Raw genomic sequence first — 12,799 nt, 5'->3', positions numbered from 1 at the left:
AGAAAGGAGGGAACAGTGCATATACACAATCAGGTGCAACAGAATTTCTCCTTTGCAACTACTTTCCTGATGAAGTTTAGAATTTCATCGCTCCCCCCACATGCCAAATGGCCCCGCTGGCTGGGGATAGTGGGAATAGTAGTCCCCACACATCTGGGGGGCACCAGGTTGGGGAAGGCTGTAGGAGAGTGCACGCCCTCCCTTAGTGCTGGCAACTGACGTCGGCTGGAGACGGAATCTGCCCTTTACAAAGATGGCTCCGAATATTTGCGGTCGCCTGTGGTCGGAAGTGTGTTAAAAGGGAGGGACTACAGTTCCCAGGAGCCCGTAGGCCGTAGCTGGCCTCAGTCAGAGATTCGACAATGTTGCGTTGCGCGTGGGGAAGCGGGGTGCGGATCTGGGGCTCGGTAGGTGGGGGGTCTCGGGGTTCCGGCGGGGTTTGGCTCTGGGGCTGGCGCGGTGCGCAATGCCCCGTGCACTTTTGGACCTGGGGCGCACGAAGGGCGCCCGGCGCGAAGAAGCCATGGCGGTGGGGCGAACGGGGGATGCAGAACTTGTTCCCGCTGGATGCCCATGTGCCCCGGGATGTATTGCTTTTTCAGCATGAGCGGGTCCGCTTTTTCCGGATCCTTGGGCTCTTCTGCACCGGCCAGTTTGTGTTCTGGGCGTATTTGGCACACTTCGCGTTCCATTCGTTGCGGGATACCGGGGCGAGGCGGCCGGAACAGGATCCCCAACAAGGGGAGCGTCCTCTGCCCACTCTACCGGGAGGAGCTTCACTGAACTTGGGCTCCAACAAGTGGCGCTTCGGGTTCACTGCCTCCTGCCTGACCGTGGGTAAGGAAAGGCTGGCTTAATTTGCCCCCTCTCTTCCTCCGGGTTTATTACTCATTAGCATTGGTTAATTTATTAATTATACAGCGCCATGAATGTACATGACACTTTACAGATCTTCACAAGGTAAAAAGGCCTCTGCCCCAAGGTCTTTACAATATAAATTGCACCAGAGTAATAGTAGGGTTGCTACCTGGAGCATTTGGGACAAAGCAAGAAAATTGTACAAGAACATAACGTTTGTTTTGCTGGACCAGACTAAAGCTTGACCCAGGCTGGCATCTTGGTTTCCCCAGCAGCCAGCCAAACACCCCTAGAGAAGATCAGAAGCAGCAGAAGTAATGGCCTTCCTTTGTTGTTTGCCCCCAGTATCTGTTATTCAGAGATAGACTAGATCTATGTGTGGGGGTTTCACAACTTGGTGCTGCTAAAACCTGTTAACAGATCTATGCTTCTTCATGAATTGGTTTAATCCTTAAAAAAAAAAAAAGCAATCTAAGCTTTGCAGCTATCACTGCATTGTATCTTAGTAAAGCCCCTTAGGGTGCAATCCTATGCATGTTTAGACAGAAAAAAAGCATGGCGGGCTAGGGAATGCTGGGAGCTGTAGGCCTTTTTTCTGCCTAAGCATGCATAGGATTGCACCTTAAGTTCATGTTGCGGGCATATGAAGAACTTGGGGATGAAATGGGATCGTAAGGAGAAAGGCACAATTTTTATTTTTAATTTCCTGTAGGTATTTCTACACCATTTTTCAAATACTTCCCAAATTGGCAAAGATTTTAACAAGTAGAATAAAGCATAAAACATTTTAAATCTAGTGTAAGAACAGCAACATTAAAAAGCTGCATAAATGCATCATCAGATATCAAACAAATTCAAATGCCTGGGAAAGTGAAAAGGTCTTTGGCACTGAAATGAATCGAAGTAGGCACTGGGAGAGCCTCTCTGGAGAAATCACTCCAAAATTGGGGTGCAACCACTGAAAAGGCCCTTTTCTCTGGTACTCCCATGTCACACCTCAGATAGTAGGAGTACTGCCTCTGCTGAGGGTCTTAGTTGGATGGGCAGATGCATATGGAGACAAGTGATCCTTCAGGTATCCTAATCCCAATCCATGAAGGGCTTTACAGTTCAAAATCAGCACTTTGAATTGGACCCAGAAAGAGACTGGGAGCCAGTGCAGTTAATGAAGCACCATTGTATTATGATCATAAAGCCTGGTCCTAGTTAGCACCTGAGCACCTGCATTCTGAAGTAACTGAAGTTTCCAAACTATCTTCAAAGGCAGCCCTGCGAATAACACATTATAGTTGTCTGATCTTTAGATTAAGCCATCTCTGTCCAGAGTGAATGCTATCTTGACACAGACTCACTTCCCACACTCAGATCTTAATAATCTGTTCCCTTGCAGGTTCTTTGATCTTGTTGGCAGGCATTGTCTTTTCTCGACGCTCCATAAGTCAGGTCTTGCTGTGCCGTGGCGGTCAGGAGGTGACCCTTACCACCTATTACCCCTTTGGTTTCACCTCATCGTTCACGGTGCCCCTACGCCAGGTCTCCTGCATGTCCCACCGTTCGGAGGTGCCCGCGATGATTCCGCTCAAGGTCAAGGGGAGACCCTTCTATTTCCTGTTGGACAAACAGGGACGGATCACCAATGCGAAGCTTTTTGACATGACTGTAGGTGCCTATCGCAAACTGTAAGGCCAAACACTGGCAGAGGAGAGGGTGCTGGAGTGTCAGCCAGCTGCCCCAAGGCTGCCACAGAGATGAAGCATGGAAGATGGATGTATTAAATCCAACAGACGGATCTCTCACGCATGGCTAGGAGTGACTCTTGAACAGCTTCTTCTCTCCTCCATGACTTGAAAAGGACAATAATTTATCTTATAACTTGGAGCTGAGTAGGCATGGCTGAGATTGCATTGGCCCTTGGTTATATCCTAAGATTGTACTAAAACCAGAGTGATTACTTTTTCAATTAAAAAATGTAGAAAGCATTAACAGGGTTTAGCTGTTTCTTCAGTCCTGTCAGATATATGTCTTTTTCTTGTATACTCAGAAGAACATAACAGCCATGCTAGATCAGACCAAGGGTCCACCTAGTCCAGCATTCTGTTCACACAGTGGCCAGCCAGCTGCCCATGGGAAACCCACAAGCTGGATATAACAGCACCCTAAGGCCGATGTTCCCCAGCAACTGGTGTACATAGGCAGACTGCCTCTGATATTGGAGGTAGCATATAGCCATCAGGTCTAGTAACCACTGATAGTGTTCTCCATGAATTTGTCCAATCCCCTTTTAAAGCCATCCAAATTGGTGGCCATCACTACATCTTGTGGAAGTGAATTCCATAGTTTAACTATGTGCTGTGTGAAGAAGTATTTCCTTTTATCTCTCCTGAATCTCCCACCAATCAGCTTCATGGGATGACCCTGGGTTCTAGTATTATTAGAGGGAGAAAAATGTCCCCTATCCATTTTCTCCACACCATGCATAATTTTGTATACCTCTATCATGTCTCCCCTTACTCGTCTCTTTTCTAATCTAAAGAATCCCAGATGTTGTAACCTTTCCTCATAGGGGAGTTGCTCCAGCCCCTTGGTCATTTTAGTTTCCCTTTTCTGCACTTTTTCCAAGTCTTCAATATCCTTTTTTAGGTGTGGTAACCAGAACTGTACACAGTATTTGAAGTGTAGTTGCACCATCGATTTGTATGAGGGGAATATGATCTTGGCAGTTTTATTTTCAATTCCTTTCTTAATTATGCCTAACATGGAATTTGCCTTTTTCACAGCAGCCACACACTATGTCAACATTTTCATTGAGCTGTCCACCACAACCCCAAGATCTCTTTCTTGATTGGTCAGATCCCATCAGCTTATACTTGAAGCTGGGATTTTTTGCCCCAACGTGCATTACTTTACACTAGCTTACACTGAACTGCATTTGCCATTTTGATGCCCATTCTCCTAGTTTGGAGAGATCCTTTTGGAGCTCCTCACAATCCCTTTTTGTTTTAACCACCCTAAATACACAACACCTACACAGACATCATTTCTCTTGAGAGAGGGAAAACTTGTGTTTGTGGCCTTGTTAGCAGGAATTTGGGTTGCTGTGATGGCTGCTTGGTTGATTTTCATGCAGGGATCCCCAACCTTTTGGGGTTGGTGGGCAAATTTGACATTTTGAGAGAGTATCATGGGTGCTCTCACAAAATGACTGCTATGGGAGGGCTTGCCTGTTGACAAAATAGCTGGTGGGTGTGACCGATCACAAAACACTCATTTCCCAGAAGGCAAACTGGCAACACTAAAAGAAAAGTAACTTGGCCAAGAACCAAAATACAAGGTAGAGGTGAATTCTGAGCTCACAAACACAAAACCACAATTCTGAACCCCCCATTTTGGGAACCAATGCCCATTTCACAGAAGGCAAACAGATGAAGTTCACGGATAAGTAACTTCACCAAGACACTGAGGCAGAGGTGGGGTCTGAGTCTGAAAAGGCATGTCATATATTTGCCCCAACAAAGCACAACAAAATACCCATTTCACAAAAGGCATACCCATGATGTTCAGAGAAACAGAAATACCCACACCAAAGAAAAAATGCAACACACACCTCACACAAAACCCAGGCAAAACACATGCACAAAACACACAGGCAAAGAACCCCTCCTCACTCCAGGGCCCCCTCTAGCATGCCAGGTCTACCACCGCCAGCCCTACCACCCCCAGCATAACTTTTTTTTTCCTGGGTGGCTTGGCTGCAGCCACGCACCATTTCTATTTTCTAAGAATGCCTCGGGCCCACATGGGGCCAGTGTGGTGCAGCGGTTAGAGTGTTGGACTGGGACTTTGGAGACCTGGGCTCTAGTTCCCACTCAGCCACAAAGCTCACTGGGCACTTTTGGGCCAGTCGCTGACTCACCCTAACCTACCTCACAGGGTTGTTGTGAGAATAAAATGGAGAAGAGGAGAACTATGTAAGCTATGTAAGGGTTTCCTGCAAGAGGAAAAAAGGCAGGATATAAATGAAGTTAATAATGTTGTTCTTGTTATTAATGGGGACTGGAGGCATTCTTGGAAATGAAGATAGTGTTGGAGACCAGCACTTCATTTTGTAACATGCCGTCCTCCTGGTTAAAAAAACATTTTTACATTAAAATATCTGAAAAAATTAAAATCGGGAGATTCCAGGAACCTTGTGGGTGGCAAGAGAAGTGTCTGTAGGCACTTTGTTTAAGCCACAGAGTCTTACCAGAAAAAAGAGAGAGAGAGAGAAAGTTAGACGTCAAGTCTATCCCCTCTTCTCTTTCCATCTTGTCCATTATAGTTTTCAGGCCTTATTTTTTGTACAGTTGAGTGAAGTGAACATCCTTGCCCCTGCTGTTGCCATGGAAACATCCACCATTGCTGTTAGTGGAAACAAAATGGCCACACCACAGACAGGGGAGCTGGGAAGCGGCGAGATACCTGCAATGGGGCAAGGAAGAAGGGATCCCGAAAAAGACCCGGAGAGAGGGGGGAGCCAAGGTAAGTCGGTGCCTCACCACCCATCCCTTTTGGACATTGTTTCACACCTTAATTGGCAGCCCCCTGCTCCTCCCAAGAAACATGTGTTTTGCAACTTCATGGCAGCCCCGCTCTCTTTGTATATTAATTTCTAAAAGGAATAGTGATGGGATACATTTATCCCCTACAATCTCAGAAATGTAGCACTTTTGTATATTTCTTTTAACACCCCCCCCCCACAACGTTATTGAAGCTGTTTTATGATTTATGACATGCCTGGTATACTTGACATACTTCCCTCTCCAACCTGGTATCTGTTGGACTACAAGCCCCATCATTCCCAGCTGACATGGCTGTGCGTGCTGGCTGGGGGTGACAGGAGTTGTGGTCCAAAATATCTCAAGGGTGCCAAGCTGGTGAAGGCTAGTTTATGAAATAACAATATTTTAAAATCCCATAGACCCTCTTCCAATGCAGGCAATATTCCTTCTTGACTTTTCTTTCCCTCCTCACCTAGCAAATATGGGAAACCCCTCTAACTGGGTTTGTTACTTCTTTTTATTTATTACATTTTAGTCTGCCTTGTTCTCCAAGGAACTAAGGGCCCAAGGGCATCCAGTTAAGTTTAATTGGTGAGTAGGGGATTTGAGCCCAGGTCTCACCAGTCGCAAGTCCAAAACTAACCTCTACAGCAGGGGTGCAGACCTCAAGACTGGGGACAAAATTTGGCCCTCCAGGGCTCCCCAGACGGCCCGACGCTCTTCCTCTGCCTACCTCCTCCGACCACTTATTGTTTGGTGGTTTCCTGTCTTTTGTGCAGTTTTTCCCCATTCTAAAAGCTTGAATGCCTCTCCTAAGGCTGAGTTCCTGGCAGTAAGAGCTTTGAACCAAAATATGCTGGTATTTTTAGTATTTTGCCCCCAAACCCTGTGCCTTTGGACCAGCCTCTTTTGCCTTCAGATCCACCCATCACTGGAATACAGGCTGAAAGCATCTCCAAAATGAAATTCAGCCCTCTGGCTGAAAGAGGTTCAACGCAGTGCTCTACAGTCACACTAGTTTAGCACATACAAATTAGGAACTGTCAGTTTTCTCTCTTCCCTTCCCATTCTGGAAAAGGTGACAACTTTTGTTTCTCACAGGTGGGTCTCACTCCCTTTCTATGGACTTGTTTGTTTTGAGTGGGCTTTTCTGGCCTGTCTTCCCCCCACCAGCACCTCTTATATTTTATTTTAAGTTATTCCATGGTTTCACTGCAACCACAGCTTGTCAAGCTAACTGAAAACTGCATAAATCTACTGAAATATATGCCTGAAAAATAGCCCTCCTATGAGACAAATCTATTGATATTTAAGTTGCTCCTTAACTCAGGCAACGTAATGGAGTCAGAGCAGGGAGAGGACAATGTGTCTGATGGCCTGGAAGGGTTAATTCTCTTCTGCACCCAGCAGGATGATTTGCTCAGAACAAGGCTGCAGTCCCATATGCATTTACCTAGGAGTAAGTCTAGTGGAACTCAACAGAGGTTCCTTTTGACTAGGCATGCATAAGGTTGAATTGTATAGCCTCTGCGTCTCTCATGCCCAGTGCTTTTTTGTGCGTAATGGGAAGGTGAGAAGGCAAGTGGTATGAGTAGCACACTTCCAAGAAATGCAAAAAGGAAAATGATGAAGTTATTTAGGGCACAATCCTATGCATGTTTAGACAGAAAAAAGTCTTACAACTCCCAGCATTCCCCAGCCAGCATGGGTGGCTGGGGAGTACTGGGAGTTGTTGGACTTTTTTCTGTCTAAACATGCATAGGATTGCACCCTTCTATCCCTCCTTTCAATCAAATTATCCTCAAGGTGGCTAGATCAGCCTTCCCCTGTTGCCCTCCAGGTGTTTTGTACTACAACCAGAGGAGTCTGATGGTTCCCATTTCAGAGGGCGGTGATTTTATTCTGGGTTTTAGTTAGAACCAGCCAGGTTTTGAACCCATTTTGGGGAAAGGGTGCAGTACCTTGGATAGCACATTTAGGGCACAATCCTATGTATGTTTAAACTGAAGAAAGTCCTACAACTCTCAGCATGCTGGGAATTATAGGACCTTTTTCTGTCTAAACTTGCATAGGATTACACTCTTACAGTTCTGGCTGGTTCTAACTAAAACTCAGAATGGAATCACTGCCCCTCCAAAAAGGGGGCCACCAGCCTCCATTGACTACAAGTCCTAGCAACCTTGATCATGCAGGCTGGGGCTCATGGGAGTCATAGAATAAAATATCAGGAGGATTCCAGGTTGGGAGATTGTGCAATAGATTGAATGATGCATATAGATACATACACATACACACATGTGAAACCCACACAACCCACCTGTGCTTCCCTTCAGCTCTGCAGCAGCCCCAGGGCAACATAAAGATGCAGAAATCTAATAAGAAGTGGGAGAAAGTAGAACTGTGTCAGCAAAGGGGGGTTAAACTGAAGGAGACTTGTGATCCAGCAATCATTCCAGCTGATAAAGCTGATATAGAAAAGTATGTGCAAGTGAAAAAGGTGGATTAAAAGTACCACTCAGATAATCAAGCAAATCACCTTATTAGGTATGACTTCAGTGAGTGGACATTGAACGGTTGAGAAACTGGCAAAACAAGTGAAATCAGGCTAACTGTATTTACCAGTGGTCAATGCAATGTAAACAGGCAAACTGCTCAGAAATGCATTTTTCTGTTTTGTTGGATGGTTATGTTAAGATATATATCTCCTGAAATCTCCTGAGGTTTTTTTCTGCCACTTGTAGTTCTACTGAAATTTGAGTCTTGAATGCAGCCCCACCCTGGACCAGCTGATAAAGAACATTGCTAAAGTAGTCTTACCGCCAGGGCAAAGTCCCAAGTCTATCTCTGCCCCTGTGTTTGTGGGGGTGGGGTGTAGCTCAGTGGTAGATCACCTGCTTTGCATGCAGAAGATCCCAGCTTCAATCCCTGGAAAGCTACCACCTGATCCAGATGGGCCAAAAGATCTGACGTAGGATAAGGAAGCCTTGTATGTTTGTGCCAAGGAATCCAATGTCCTGACACCTGAGATAGGCAAAGTGTCCTAGATGGATGTCCTCCGTTGTCCAACCCCCCCTCACCATGAAACACCAGCCTAGCCTGATTTGCATGTCTGTTCATGAGCACATACTGTCTTCCATAGTGTCTCCAAATGTTCCACTTGAAGCAGCTGCCTCACTTGCCCTCTTGGTACAGTTGCCTGTTCCTTACTCAAGTGTGGGATCTTGTGGCATATAATTCCAGCAATATTAATGTTTCTAACCAACCCTGGGTTTTTAAGTTTGAGCATGTTCAGTAATCAGGGTGGCATTTCTGAACCTTCATAAAAAATACAAATACTTGTACATCTCACTGTGATATAAGGTTTCTACTTGTCAGTTTCAAACTGTGGATCTTTCTTTCCTTAATTAATGCCCCCAATAACTACCACTATTAATGCCCCCAATAACTACCAATATACCTCAACAATAAATACAAATGTGCAATAGTTTGAATAATAGAGGTATATGCATCATAGAGCAACCAACACCACAGAATATATATGTAAATTACTGAACTATTACTATACGTAAAATCTTTCTTTCTTTTTCTTTCTCTCTCTCTCTTTCCTTCCTTCCTTTGTTTCAGTTTTGAGCTCAGTCATTATGCATAAAGATTTATCTGCCTTAACTTCTGTAAAGGAGCAATTTGCATTTGAGGGGTCTGTGACAGAGCTGACCTTACCACTAGGTCGAGTGAGGAGTCTGAATGAAGTGCTGGATGCTGGGATGTGTGTGGGGGCAGCCCCCCCTTCTCTCCTGAGGCCCCACCCCACCAATGTATTCCCTTCTGTTGAAGGACAGGGCTGGGTGCAAGAGGCTGCCTGCCTTGCTCCCCCTAAGCTAGCCTGGTGCTCTCAAGTACGGTGTGTGCTCCTCCATACCAAAGTATCTCCTTGCATGTAGAAATGTCAGGGGAAAGGCTAAGCTAGAACCTTTCTCTGGGGCATCTTGTTTTCTATGTGGAGGGATTACTATTATTTAGGGGATGGGGGTAGTGGAATGACATTCTACCAAGCGAGTCCCCATCTGCAGTCTGTAGTGCAAGGGTGTTGAACCTCTTTCAGCCTGAGGCCAAATTCCATTTCTGAGAAGCTTTGGGGGGCTGCATTCCAGTGGTGGGTGGGGCCAAAGGCAAAAGAGGTGGGGCCAAAAGACCAGCATATTTTAACTTAAAGCTCTTAGTGCCTGTAACTAAACCTTAGGAGACGCATTTCAACCTTTTAGAATTGGGGTGGGGGGGAACTGCACAAATACTGGGAAACCACCAAATGATTGGTGATTGGTGATTGGGATAAAAAGGGTGGGGCCATCTGGGGAACCCCAGAGGGTTGGCTTTGGACCCTGGTCCTGAGGTTCCCCACCCCTGCTATAATGGTACAGCCCAGACACAGGTTGAACCTCTCAGTGAGATTTTGGAACTGTTAGGTTCAAATCCTCAGCCCACCCATAAACATTGAATTGGATTGAAATATGTCATGGGGCAAACCCACCTTTTTGCCACTCTGTTATTATGTTTGTGAGTCTGGTGCCGAGGACAACCACTCCACACAAAGTGCGTGTGAAAATATGCCCGATTTTTTCCCACCTGTGGGGCAATCCCCACATTCACCCTGTTTGTTCCCCAGTCCTAGTTTTCCATTCTTCATGCTGCCTGTGTGTTTCTGTCCACGTTTTCTTCTAACCCTTCAGCTCCACCAGACTGGGAAAAGGGAATTTTCACATCTGTTCTGCCTTTTTCCTTTTGATTCTGAGAACTTGCATGTTTTGGCAGGACGGGAGGTTCTCGGATTGCACTGTTAACTGGCACCATTCCCACTTGAGTGTGAAGTAGGGCCTCAGGACTGTCAGGCCTGCAGCAGGACACCAAGCAATCTCCGCAGAGGTGGTACCAAGGGGGCATGCAGGACTGAATGCACGCAGGGCTGGAATTTGAACACAGGCCTCCCAAACGTGATTGTATTCAAATATGACACATATACCCTACACTTCAAGGGCAGTCTGTACTCCTCCCCCCTGCCCCTGCCCCTGCCCCTCTTTCCAGTTCTACAGTAGCAAGGGCAAAAGTTTAGACTCTGTACACACTGAGCAAAGTTCTGCACCAAGTAACCTGTTTCAAGCAAAGCTGAATTCTGTGGCTCTTATTAATCATGTAAATGAAGCTAGTTATCCTAACTAAGTTTGCTCATTTCCCCACATAACTTTGCTTCTGCTAGCCACAGGGAAAGGAAAAGAACAACACAGGACATTATGGCCCTGCTCTTTGACCACTGAAAATCTTAGTCACTACTTCTCTGCACTGTTTCAGGCATGGCTGGCCCTAGGCAAAATAGCGCCCTGGACGAGAAGTGCCTTTGACACCCCTTTTCCCACGCTCCCCCTCCGTGGTCAGCTTTGCAGGGCTACTTCACCTGGGCCAATCATAAGCCTGCCTGACTAATCTTATCTCTATTGCTGCCCAGACATACGGAAGACCATTTTTATAGTTAGTACCCAAACAACCCGTAGAACGTTGAAAAAAGGGTTAGACGCTTGCTTTTTGCCACCCTATCTCACTGCAGACAATACATTAAAAAAACACAGCCACTGAGCTCAGCCTGGCGACCCCCCCAGCTCAGCACCCTGGGTGAGCAGTCTTAAGGACTAGAATCTTGCTTTGTTTCTTAAAGAAAAAAGAAAGCAAGACTTAATTCTCAGGATACCAAATTCTGCAATAGTAATTCTTGCAGGGTGGACTTGCAGACTCATGGAATGAGGCCGACTGGACAGCTTGACCCTACTGCCTAAGATCCCATGTGGGTCTCTTTTGCTGGAACAAACCGGTGGCGGCTGTTACAAAACAACTGAGGCTGTTTTGTTTTTAACTGCACTGTTGTTGCTGAAGCAAGTGGGCTCATTGCAAAATGGATGATGGGACAGTAAAATCTCCGGCACAGATAAAAGCTCAAAGCTTGTTTACAATCGCAAGTCTTGTCAAACCACTCCAGATCACCAGCCTGTTGACAAAGCATTCAATTATTTTTGAACGGTTGTTTCAGGGAGGGCTATTGTCTATCCTCTGGCCAGGGTTTCTGGGTTCATGCAAGTGTGTGTGTGTGTGTGTGTGTGTGTGATCCTCCATCAGAGGCAGATAAACACGGCAGCAGTAACATACAGCTTAATTTTCCCCAGTTTGGCAAGGCCCCAGCTTTATCCTTATGAATAACATTGGGCAGCTCCTCTTAGCCCGACAACAACAGCAGAGGAAGGAATTCTGGGAATTGGACAGTGCAGGGTGTAAACACACTGGGGGAAGCTGGCTTTAAATGTTGAGAAAAACAGGAACAGCGGGCAGACTGATAGGACTGCAGTCTCTTTTTACTGGCCCTCTCCTCTTCTGTTTTTTAAGTCACAGAAATTTAGCAGGTTAAGATTTCCCTAAGTGTTGCTAACCATTTAAACTTCCATGTGCCGGGTTGTTGTAAAAACAAATAACAGGGTCATTAAAAAAAGAAAAAGGCAGCCATACTGTTTTCTCTGACAGCGATGTGAGTTGTCAAGATCCTCAGTGCCATAAGTAAGATGGGTACACTTACAGCTCCAGGAAAACCAGATGTTTAAGCCACAGCAGTGCCCCCAGTCTGGCGGGAGCCAGACTCTGTGTAGTATATAGCATTGTGGTTCATCCAGCCCTAAAGGCTACTAGTGACGGTCGGAAACAGTGGCCATTTTGTGTGTAGCCCGCTTATCCCCACTAGGAGATGTCCCAGTGTTCTGATGGGATTTCAGATCTAGAATTCCAGTTGGCTTGGAGCCTGAGCCGTCGCAGAGGGGGCAAGATCTGGCCTGCAGACTTGGCATATGCGCAGCCAGCTCGCAACGTGGGGCGAGATGCACATGGAGCTGCTGCCTGGCTTGGGGGCAGCATCAGCCCTGTTGAGGTTTCCTCCTCCCACCTTTCCTCCTCCAGGCCTGGGCAGAACGCAAGCCTGAACGTGAGTGATGCAAGCCTGGCCCAAATTTGGGACAGGGATTTGTGTGTGTGTGGGGGGGGAATGGGATGGTTTAAGAATCTTGGAAGCAAGGCTGCTTGGTAATGGAGTTTACAAATCTTGGAAGCATGGGTATTTTAATTTAATTTGTTATTTAAAATGATTTTTAGGCCACTTTTAAGGTACTTGGTAGCGAGTGTCCTTAGGCTCCATCAGAGAAGGGTTTAGCCTGCCCACAACTTCTCCCATTGGTGAAAGGGAAGGATGAACAAAGCCAGGCAGTGCACTCGTCCGTCCGGTGCTTGCCTAAGTGTGCTCCCCCAATCCCCTTGTTATCTCCGATCTGTAATGGGTGATGACAAGGAGATTCCCTTGCATGTCCCACACCTTCCATTGG

At 46.2% G+C, this 12,799-nt stretch overlaps 2 protein-coding genes across 2 annotated transcripts in view; both read left to right on the top strand.

Annotated features, from left to right (window-relative positions):
• The first annotated feature begins 346 nt into the window (after positions 1-346).
• Positions 347-2,840, top strand: TMEM223 (transmembrane protein 223). The gene is made up of 2 exons (XM_084823705.1): positions 347-837; positions 2,249-2,840. The coding sequence occupies exons 1-2, from the start codon at positions 363-365 to the stop codon at positions 2,539-2,541; spliced, it is 768 nt and encodes a 255-aa protein (XP_084679831.1). The 5' UTR covers positions 347-362; the 3' UTR covers positions 2,542-2,840.
• Positions 2,841-4,788: 1,948 nt separating this feature from the next.
• Positions 4,789-12,799, top strand: part of SLC3A2 (solute carrier family 3 member 2) — a 28,481-nt gene continuing 20,470 nt past the window's right edge. Inside the window, exon 1 of the mRNA XM_084824390.1 lies at positions 4,789-5,376. Within this exon, the coding sequence (XP_084680516.1) occupies positions 5,238-5,376 (139 nt within the window). The 5' untranslated portion in view covers positions 4,789-5,237. The remainder of the gene's footprint in view (positions 5,377-12,799) is intronic.

This window comes from Heloderma suspectum, chromosome 17 (assembly GCF_057233095.1).
Source record: "Heloderma suspectum isolate Gila_16-S chromosome 17, 16-S_ref, whole genome shotgun sequence".
NCBI lineage: Eukaryota > Metazoa > Chordata > Lepidosauria > Squamata > Helodermatidae > Heloderma > Heloderma suspectum.
Note: the sequence above shows the minus strand (reverse complement) of the source record. Positions and strands in the feature narration are given on the sequence as shown.

What these genes read in the sequence shown, in the direction of transcription:
- TMEM223 (XM_084823705.1), top strand. Translation starts at nt 363, where the DNA reads ATGTTGCGTTGCGCGTGGGGAAGCGGGGTGCGGATCTGGGGCTCGGTA. An exon ending in TGCCTCCTGCCTGACCGTGG is followed by an intron (nt 838 to 2,248) that starts GTAAGGAAAGGC and finishes GTTCCCTTGCAG; the next exon opens with GTTCTTTGATCTTGTTGGCA.